This window comes from Rutilus rutilus (assembly GCF_951802725.1).
Source record: "Rutilus rutilus genome assembly, chromosome: 12".
NCBI lineage: Eukaryota > Metazoa > Chordata > Actinopteri > Cypriniformes > Leuciscidae > Rutilus > Rutilus rutilus.
Window position 1 is genome coordinate 36,458,862 of NC_140217.1, and position 11,337 is coordinate 36,470,198.

Sequence of the window (11,337 nt, forward strand, 5' to 3'; positions counted from 1 at the left end):
GGACATGTTCACAAGTCCCTGAGGTCCACATCCAAGTCAAGTCTCAAGTCTTTATTCTATTTTTGTTAGGGGTGTAACGATTCATCAACTACATCGATGTATCGATTTATATTCCTACGATCCAACTACATCGATCTGTGCTCGGCAAGTTGGCCTTCCGGACGACATATATCGATCTAACATCGTTTTAAAAGGTAATGAATCGATTGTATCGATACTGGGAAATAACGCATTGGATTTAAGCACGTCAGACTTTATATGGATGTTTTTTCTTAGCACTTTTAATGATAAAAGCGGTAAACGTTACTCGATTCAGTCTGCCTATCTGTGACGTCGTCGCCATGCGTGACGCACCAGCAGCAGCGCAAAGACAACAAGCAGCGCAAAGTCTCTCACTTCAGAAAAACGGCCTTTCCTGTCTCTCAGCCGCTATACTGCAGTAGCGCACTCTTCAACTGCGCCGGCGCGCGCTGTATCACTTCACTAAAGCGCAAAAGACATACGAGAATGCAACGTCGTAAATTAGTAAGTTAAGAAATAAAAGTAAAATACCAATAAATTACGTTATTGGTACATCATGTGTGTTGCTATTTATCAGGAGCAGTTTCCATGTTTCTTTACCAGTTCTTCTAAGTATTGTGTATCACCATGGTAGCCTAATTGTTGTTTGTTTCCATAACAAAATGCCACTTACTGGTTATTTTGTATATTTTTATATGACTGTGGTGGCTCATACCAAGATTGTATTAACAAAAACTAGTTTGGGACTGCTATTTAATAGCTTAACCTCGAAGTGCCTACTGTTTATCAGTATTTGTCATATTCTTACAATTTTTTTTGTATGTTAAGTAAAGGGGGACAGAACTTGTGTGTCAATTTTTGTGTAAACAAATGTATTATAATAGGCCTATATAATTCCTAAAAAGGTGGGTCGCGGCTTGATGATCATGGGGAAATGTGGGTCCCATGGCCAAACTATTCAAAACATCATTCAATGTTGTGATAATCGTAATTAATAATCGCAATTACAATTTCAAGGGAATAATCGACAATTATAATTTTTGTTATAAACGTTCAGTCCTACTTCATTCAAATAAAATGTGAATGCATTTGACATTAATTGTTGTTTACTTGTTTGTTTATATCCCTAATTCATTGATACCTGATTCCCTTACAAGAATTTTTGGCTAAAAAGTCACTGAATCGATTTCAGGTCACTGAATCGTTTCGGATCGTATCGTTCTAAATGAACCAATATCGTCCTTGAATCATTTAGTTCAGTTAGAGAACAGACACTACAATTAAAAACTGAACACGTCTGCTCAACGAGAGTCGCAGCACAGATCAGCAGCAGGAGTCAGATTTCATTCATCAAGTGACGAGAGTGACGAGTGAGGACTGACAAGACGATTGTCGAAGATTGAAATGTAAAAGCGCCTATTTGGCAAAAACCCAATGCTAATTGGGAACCTGCAAACATAATCGTAAAGAATAATAATAAACGCACCATTCAAGCAATTGCCGCCCCCGAATTGCATTCATAATTGATTTAAAAGCGAGGTGGAAAAGAGGGAAAAACTCCAATGTCACCAGCCAGTCATCACACAGGAGCATCAACATGAGAAAAACAACAACTGTGCTGTGTATTTTGAGCTATTTGAGTTTCCCTAGTTTCCTGTAGTTCTCAAGAAATGATGGGTAATGTAGTCTTCCAGTGAGCGCCAGCTGTTGCCTCAGAAATGTGAGGTTAGTTCTGAGAAAAGTTCAGAAGAGATGATATTTTCTTTAATATTTTCCTATCTAAACAATGACATTTAGATATTTTAAGTATTCCTTAAGTGTCACTGTCAAATACTCAGATTGGCCACCCAACTCTTTAACTTCGTAATCAGCCGCTGAAAAACCCAAATGGGTTAACCACTACTGAACATCATAAAGCACTCCAAACTGCTTGAGTCATAAAGTCTCTCATTAGCACAAGCTTGCATGTCAGTAATAGGCACCTGTGCGTGCATATGAGGGTGTGTCCGCTTTAGCTGGCAGAAAGGGTGTATCCAGTATGTGTGCGTGCACGTGTACTAGACGTGCGAGTGTCTGGCGAGCCTTAAACAGGTTGTGTTTCAGAGGTGATTCACAGGCAGGCCTGTGCAGGGTACATTCAATACTTACTCATGACGGGGGGATTGTGGGATGGTGGAGAGGGGGAAGGGGGACGTCCTGAAGCAGGAATGTGCACAGGCAGGCAGCTCCTCAGCTGTAGACTGGCGTCATCCCAAACGGGGAGGACAGAAATCATTAGTTTCAGCAATACATCTTAAGCTGCCACACAGCCTGGCTGATGTCAACAAGAAGTGTTGAAGCCTTTTAATGATCGGGGTCCAGCAGGACTAAACCCTGGGTGGTTGAGGGGAAGGAATGCAAAATGGCTGCAAAACAGCTTGGTTCACACCAAGGACGATAACTAAAACTAAATTCTAAAAGTAAAAGAACAGCAGAGTCCACACCACAACTATAACGATAACGGCACAGAGAGATAATACCATTGGAATCCCCTTAATAATTTTTTTTTTTTTAAACAAAAACACTGATAGCCAATCAGAATCCATCCTGCCTGCCTATCGTCATAGTTATCATCATTACAGTTTTCATCTTGGTGTGAACGGGCCTTAAGTCACTTCAAATGTAAATCTAAGGGATTTGTTTAGCCGTTTTATCATGCGCCAGGCAAATCGTTAAGTAAAAAATACCACTGCACCTCACCATGCTGCATGATTTGAGCGATCATTCATGTCTGAAGCTCACAAAGCAAGGTCAAGTGAAATTCTGGGTTAACTATATCGCTAATTAGCTCACTATATGCGTTACATCACGATTCAAGACATTGCAACAAACTGCAAACACTTCGCTTCACTTTTGTCCTGTACGGTATCTCATCAGTGGCTGACTACACTTATTTAGGCAACTTGCTATTTACATTAATTAAACTATAAGAAAGTATGAATGTACACATTTAAAAAAAAAAAAACACACACAATTGAATGATCTAAAGTTTTCATGCAATATAGCCTACATATATATTACTGTATCTGCACCATACTTTTAGTGAGCACCAACCTATATAATGTAAAAAAATATGTTTAAAAATATATATATAAAATTTTATACTATATAATGTATAAAAATTGGTTTCTTTCCAAATTTGTAGTTGTAGGAATATGCAATAAAATGCAATTTTGTTGGAGTGATTAGCACATATTATGGCTTCTCAATTATGGCAAAAATCATAAAAACATTTATTTTGGTCAATATTTAAATCACGATTATTGGTGGATTGTTGATTATTTCACAATAGGGCTGAGAAATATGGCCAAAAATATGATATCATACGATATCGATATTTATCTAGAAATTCATTTGAATTTAACATTAATGGGGAAAGAAATGCTTTCCACATGTTTGTTAGACCTTGAGAATGAATGTAAACATGTTTGTTCACAATTAAACTCCACAGAGTAGCTATCTTTTAATTAAGGGCCCCATGAAATCCATTTTATTTTCCCCTAAATTCTGTGTTTTCCATTGAATTTTTGGGGGGTTCTGTATTTTATGATATAATACAAATTTATAAAAACTTTAACAATTTAATCAAGCTTTTAAAATCTAATCAAATGAAGATATAACAATTAATTTACAACAAATCATTGCAATTAAAAAAAATTTGTCATAAGATGCTACACAACAGAACTATGTTTTTAAAACATGGATGAAAAAATATCTTGGCTATATGATCTTCCTTAGAAATAATATTACATATACATTTGAGTATACAGTAGTGATTTATTTCTGTCATAATTTCTTGAAGTTAACCCAAACTTTTATTTTGACGGACTGTCGTGAAGATTTTTCAGTTTCAGATGATAGTTTTTCTCAAATGAAACGGTGAAAAGCTTGTGAAGTGACTCTCAAAGCAGCTCTAGAGATGAAGTTCATGTCCTCATATATTCAGACAGCAGACGCTGAAAACACTGTGAGCGTCACATGTGTGTGTTTGTGTTTGAAACGAAAGAGACATGCAGAAATGAATTATTAGCGATATGCACTGACTGGCTGTTGTCGCGTTTATTTCTCCTAAGAGATCAGCTGTTAGATTAATATAGAGTAAAAATGTCCAGAACTTATCATCGCAATCTCGATATGATATAATTTATCTATCCATTTATGATTATTTCACAAATATCGATACTTCAGAAAACAACTTATGCTAGGTTAACATATGTAAGAAAAAGTTCCTCAAAATAATTATATAAGACAAGTTAACAGTCAGCAATAGAATAAGAACAAAGAAACTAGTTACAAACAAAACAGAGAACTTTTACTTGCTAAAAAATTTATTTTGGATAATTTTTCACCCAAAAAAGCTACGGGCTGCAGCTTTAAGTTATTCAGTCAAGATCATGGAGTGATTTTCCTTAGTCATTTGTTTGATTATCATTAATGACAGACTTCAGCAATATACTGTTACACGTTTTCTTTCTCAACTGTGTACATTTACTTGATAACCCACTGCGTTTACGTGAATACTCTACAAAAAGGCATTTCGACATTTTTGGATATACGCAACGCATTTAGGCATGTATCCTAAGTCAATTTGCTTATCCGCATTCGGCTCTGACTCGAAGTGCGCACACTGTGTTTTTTTTGGGGCTTAATGCTTTTTTAATAACACCGTTTAATATCAAACATGTACCGCAGTTTAGCAACAGTAGACTTCATTTTACAACACTCACTTCGACTAAGTTCAGACTGCAGGTGAATATGGCCCAAATCCAATTTTTTTTGCTCATATGTGACACAGATATGGTTTTGTCATGACAGTGTGAATGGAATGGAATGTGATCTTTTCCGTTTCGATTTGGGCCGTTTCCATGTATGGAATTGCACGTCTGCAATGCGACCTCAGTCTGGACAGTCATCAGAATTCATGCGACTTTTACGTCACTCTAAAGAGACAATTCTGCACTCATGGGAGAGTCACTTCAAAGATTTTACAAACCCAAAGTTATCAAGACAGTTTCGAGAGGTAGTCAGTGAAGGACAGTGATGTGTCAGAGCTCAAGTATTACAGCGACAGCTCTATATACAAGCAAAACACGATGGCTCGTATCATAAAATGTTTAAAAACTGCTCTCTTTTTCCGCATCCTCGTCTTTGTTTTTTTACATTGCCTGCGCATAAATTCGCTGGCTTCCGCAGCAGATCACACTATAAATAAACGCATAGGCTAATCACTTCCTTTAATGTCCTCCGAGTTTACTTCTATATGGCAGCGTGCTGCGTGACGTCTATTTATCGTTCATTTGCGCATGCTGGTCAGTTCGGGACCATGATCTGTTCACACTGGAATCTGATTTTGGCCACATTTAAAACAAACAATGTAAACAGCGATACAAAAAAAAATCTGATCTGAGCAATAAATCGGAATTGAGCCCAATTTAGCTGATTTGCATGTTAAGTTTGGGCTTTTAGGGAAGAAAGAAAGCACGCTGAGGAAGGTGAAGAAAGAAAGGTGCACAGGACGGAACGCGGAAGCGGCACAATAATCGTAGGCCATTCGTAAGTGAAGCAGATTCAAGTCCAGCTCACATCCTCACTTTCTTCTCTGTGCTTTTTCTAACGCAGGGTTTCTCAAACTCGGTCCTGGAGGGCCACTGTCCTGCACAGTTTAGCTCCAACCCTGATCAAACACACCTAGCTTGTTTGATCAGGGTTGGAGCTAAACTGTGCAGGACAGTGGCCCTCCAGGACCGAGTTTGAGAAACCCTGTACTTCTAATGCAATAAAAAAATATTTTGTGCAGCACTTTTGTCCATTTTCATGCTTGTTCTAACGCACTTCAGTATATAAAGCGTTAACATACTATGTGCGGCGTCTCAGGATAAGGGTACAATCTTTATCCAGCATAATCTGATCCCAGTTCAGCAGCACCTTATTAAAACAGTGCAACAGAAGGGGAACACACTGGGGTTACCTGCTGTCCTCCTGTCAACCCGTGAACCCTACAAAGACACATTTCTTCACCAAGGTCTGTGTATTATGATAGAAACCAATCTTTCACAGTATTTTTGCAGGTGGAGTTGGAATTCTGTTGTGCTATCCTTCTCTCCAAATAAATGGAGGTGTCCAATAATACCTACAAACACGCTGGTCCAGTAAAGATCACACGGTACAGGGCAAAGGAATCTTTCACAGGCATCGCGTTTCATTATTCAATGGATAGTTCATCCAAAAATTAATATTTAATTCATCTTCATTTACAGATTTTTGGTCATTAAAAGTTACATAGCCTAATTATAAAGAAAATGAGCCCTTTATTATATTTCTATGGAAATTATACAATGGACATATTAAAACCACTGTTGCTTTTAAAATATATTACCATTGCATGACAATTAATCATCATCAGACAAAATTTCATAACCATGACTGATTTAATATCTTTTTTTAACTGAACTATCCCTTCGATTACGTGCAGCTGTTAATAGAGCATGTGCTACTTTATTCCTGGTAAACAGAAATAGACAATTTCTTCAGAACACAAACTTGTCCTTTTGAAAGAGAAGAGCTATAGGCCAAGCGTTTGATATCACCGAGGAGCAGAGTCACAGACTGCTCTGGATTCAAAGAAAAAGAAACTCTAAATGATGTGAAGGAAACATCAAGTCATGTGCATTCCAGAAAACACCCGCTTCAATACATAAATGTCAAGCTATGAAGCAAAAAAAAACAAAAAAAACATCAAGGTTCAAGATGTTAACCAAGCTCACACTCACTCACTACTAAACTATAGGCTATACATTCAAAAAGCATCAATAAATTTGATTATTTCTGAAAGAAAACATATGTGCTACAGAACAGTACCAAATTCATAGAAGAAACAACTTTCACCTTGGCAGCTTAACTTTATTTTTGATCAACGACTTTGTCTCTGACTGCAATTTTGGCTTTTACAGCCTACGCTTAAATTGAGGGCTGTCAATGCAAGTGACATTTTACATAAGCAAGCAGCAGCCAGAGAAGTACTTTACATGCATTATTGTTGAACTTTGTTGAAATGTATCTAAAATAATGTACGTAGTGTGAATATAGAAATGTAACAGTGTGATTCTCCTATATACCTGACATCTGGAATCTGGGAAGAGCTAGTTAGTCCAGCCTATTTAGCCTAAGTAATAGTGTTTGAGCTATGCACTTTGTATTGTTTGATTTAGAGCTTACATTAAGTGCTCGATTGCAAAGCAAACTAACTAAAACTCTCTGCTCCATGAACTTGGACATCAGCGTACACACTAAGGTCGGAGATATTTATTGAGTACTAACACAGGCCAAAATGTAGCCTATGCCCTGCAGCTGTTTTTCTGTGAATCATATCTTTACATGTACGCAAATCCATGCACGCACACACACACACACACACACAATCATGGGGATATCCTGGACACTTCCCCCTTCCTGTGAGTCAAGTGGCCTATTTCCACATTAACGGCATCCATACAAATTGATAGCTGGACCTTGCCAAAAAAAAAAAAAAACACAACAACTGCTGGACCATTCATTCACTTTTGCTACTGTGCCATCGCATTATACATAACATTATTTATTATCATACATTTTATTATATTTTAAAGACCATATTTTGTAATGTGCCCAAAATGAGGGCACCCTTAGGTACAGAAAAACTCCACACATGATACCCACAATGCTTTTCTGCGCCCTTGAAACACAATAAACCACATTAAGTGACAAGTAAGATACATAAACAAACCAGACTTCCTAATAGAAATCCTTTCAGGAAAAAAAACAAAAACAAAAAAAAAACAATATTTTAACTTACTGAATGCATAACTGTGGACATTTTCTACTGATAATCATGAATAAAGTCTGAGTCAGATTTGAGCCATGTTTATAACAGGATGTGATGTGACACACGCTATGCCTCCTGCTCTCCTGGGCAGGCACACACACACACACACACACACACACCACTGCATTACAACACATTTTCAACTAAGCAAACCATTAGGCTAGTCAGTTTTGATGAACAAACAGCATTTGTAAACATAAAACATGAAAAAAAATGCTCTACAATACATTAAAAGTCCAGTGTTTGACAATGTTCCTCAAAAGTCTTCAGATCTCCTAAAAATAGCATCAGACAGTTATTGAAGCTTCACCAGTTAGTCACCAACACTTCTGTTAGAGATCAGCACATAACTTACCACCGCATGTGCTGAGACTGTTAACTAGAACTTCTGACAGATGACAAACTGTGCTGCCACATTTTAGTTAACGGATTGACTGTCAACTAGGCCAGGTAATAGTAGCACAATGAATACTATAGTCATACACCAACATATTTAAATGCCATTTGGGACATAAACCAGTGTTTTTGAAGTCCCCTGATGTGCCATTTAAACACTTTGGTATATGAATATGATTTTGCCATCATAACATCACTGCAATAGGATATTATGGTAATATCGTATTTTTGGAAATGGTGCTATAATACCAATGTTTGTGGACATGTACCATCGTATATAGATCTTGCAATAACATTGCATCAAAATACCACAGTACTGAAATACACGTACCATGGTATTTACATAGTACTTCAAAGCAAAATATAGGCCTAGTAGTACCATAGTATGCTTTTCTGTAAATGATTATAATTAGAAAAATACCATGGTGCATGTCTAATTAGCCATGTTAATATCATGGTACTTTAATGTTAGTGTGACAGCAGTCCCTTTGAACATATCCATCATGAAAGCTGGAATAGACTGATATTTTGACTGTTTTACAAATAACCTAAATGCATACTAGTCTTTTTAACTAGTAAATGCTCTCATATATCCGAGATAATAAGCGTACAGAGATGTAAATGATGATTTGAAGAAGACGCACATCACAGGGCGGCTGGATTCACATCTATCAGCAACCGGCCAACCACAGAACTGTTGCCAACCCTCCAAAACAGCTGGAAAATAACTTATTCTGAGCCTTTTTACAGGCAGACTCCAAACCCACACATGATGTTGGGGGGGAATCAAAGCATCTGGTTTGTTATTTTAATCCGAGAAGGACTCACCTTCATGTCGTTCATGATGATTTGGAAGAGCCCTCCCAAAGCGCTGCACTCCTTCTCCATTCCCGCATCCATTTTACCACCCCAAAAACACACGAGCGGCGTTGACACTTATCCTCCTTATGAAAGCTCGTCTCGAAACCCGCTGTCAGTATCTGAGGGGTGCAGTACGAGGCTGTATGTGAAGGTTATCGTGTGAACAAGGCAAATGAGGATGAATTAGCGCAAAAATGGAAAGTGTTATTCCGCTGATTAGCTTCCCGGCGCAAGTAAACTAGTCCCGGCCACGCAAATGACTAAACCTCTGAAAATACATCGCCACGATAAAAGTGGATAAAAAGCCTAAAACCGATTTTTTTTTACAATAAGTCTCCAGGTCAAAAAGGTGCCACGTAAGCACAGGTAACCCCGCATGAAAAACTGACCGTTGAAAGTCTGCGCCGAAGTACCTGGCTCGGCGTTTTCAAAAGCTTGGCTCTGCTGGATCGATAGTCACGTTAGTTTAGATCGCGACAACCGCCGTGTTTTTTATTCCTCATGGTTTCATTCAGTCGATCCAGCCGCTGATATGTCCTTAATAGTGATGATTTTGATCGGTTGCCGTTTGAATAAGGCTTTCCGGTGAAATTAATACGGCAAAACCTAACTAAAGTTTCGACTCCTGATAGATTCCACAGAGCGAGTGGTAAACATTATTCACTCCTGGCTCACTCTCCCTCGCGCTTTCGAGCCCGTTTGTGTGGATCAGCAGGCGGACGAACTCGAAAAGGGGCGGAGCATGAGCACTTCGGATATCTTCGTGCTTTTTCGACAATGTTACTTTTGTCATCGACAGATTAGTTGACATCATGACATTTTGATAGAATAGGATACAATTTTCTGCTACTATATATGAAGAGTTCAGATGCAAAAGCCTCTAAGTGCCATCTGAAATTTTCTTCTAGAATGATAATTTTTATCAAGCTTGTATATTTAAGTTCAGTAATTTCACTTAAATTACAATTAATAGGTAATTTTCATTGCCATTTAAGTGAAATTACTGAACTTAAATATACGAGCTTGATAAAAATTATCATTCTAGAAGAAAATTTCAGATGGCACTATATAGTAGCAGAAAATGTTATCCTATTCTATCAAAATGTCATGTCAACTAATCTGTCGATGACAAAAGTAACATTGTCTAAAAAGTACGAAGATATCCGATATATATATAATTTAAACATTTCCCGAGTTCTTATGCAGGCTATAATACATAATTTTTTATGACCTTAAATAATTATTAGAGACAATATGAAATAAGAGTATATTTACAAAGGTGTTTTTCTTTTTTGTCACAACAGAGGATTATTTAAGACACAAGAACAGGTACAAGCAAAAATGTGATTAAAACTTGTGAAAGGCCTTGGTAACCAGCTGCATCACCTAAGAAATCAATAAAAATACATTTCCCCCTTATGAACATAAATAAAATTCCATCAAAACTTTTGATGTTGAATAAAATTGTTTAATACAATTGATTTGTTTATGTATTTATATCCATTTTGTTCTTTTAAACCATTTTATTCAAATGGTTTAAAATATTTATTTCTTTTATTTACCTTTTTTTTTTTTTTTTGAGGGACCTGGTAAAACCTGTTACAAGAAATGTAGTGGATTACTTATGACTGAATGCTGTCCACAAGGTCTTCCTAAGCATTTTATTATATGTACTTTCTATAATGATAAACCAGAATAAACAGAGCTACATCCTGTTACATTTATCTACTCACAAGAGAGCTGGTTTTCAAGGATTCATACCACATCTATGAGTCAGCATCATTGTAATCTTGCCCAGCCTTGTGCTGTTACCTGACATAACGAAAGGAGTCCACCTTTCAGCTCAGTGTCTCATAGCAACGCAGACGTGATCAATTTAGCATCCCGTCGTCCTCTAGTCTAGTGGCCTCCTGTCTCTCTGCCTGAGAGGAGAGGTCACCTTGTTCAGCAGTCTGCAGTGGGCTTCGGTTCCCACAGCTTCAGCTTCATGTGCCCACTCACAGCACAAACACATTAACTCACAAAGCTCACGGATAGAGCATTTAACTCTGGGGTTTTAGGGCCCATTTTAAGCGTTGCTATGAAAACAAACAGGTCAGTTCACATGAATTATAATTTGCGAAATCACTCACAAAGGATTATTAATGATTTTTTGTTTG

At 37.4% G+C, this 11,337-nt stretch overlaps 1 protein-coding gene across 7 annotated transcripts in view; it reads right to left on the reverse strand.

The window, feature by feature from the left end:
- mtss1 (MTSS I-BAR domain containing 1) overlaps positions 1-9,886 on the reverse strand; it is a 58,482-nt gene extending 48,596 nt beyond the window's left edge. The window contains exons 1-2 of one of the 7 annotated variants that reach the window (XM_084425530.1): positions 9,592-9,885; positions 9,146-9,297 (exon numbers count right to left, since the gene is read on the reverse strand). In XM_084425530.1, coding sequence (XP_084281656.1) covers positions 9,146-9,217 — 72 coding nt within the window. In that variant the 5' untranslated portion in view covers positions 9,218-9,297; positions 9,592-9,885. Of the gene's footprint in view, positions 1-9,145 lie in introns of all 7 variants that reach the window. The other 6 variants (XM_084425531.1, XM_084425529.1, XM_084425535.1 and 3 more) reach the window with 6 other exon arrangements.
- Between the last annotated feature and the right edge of the window lie 1,451 nt (positions 9,887-11,337).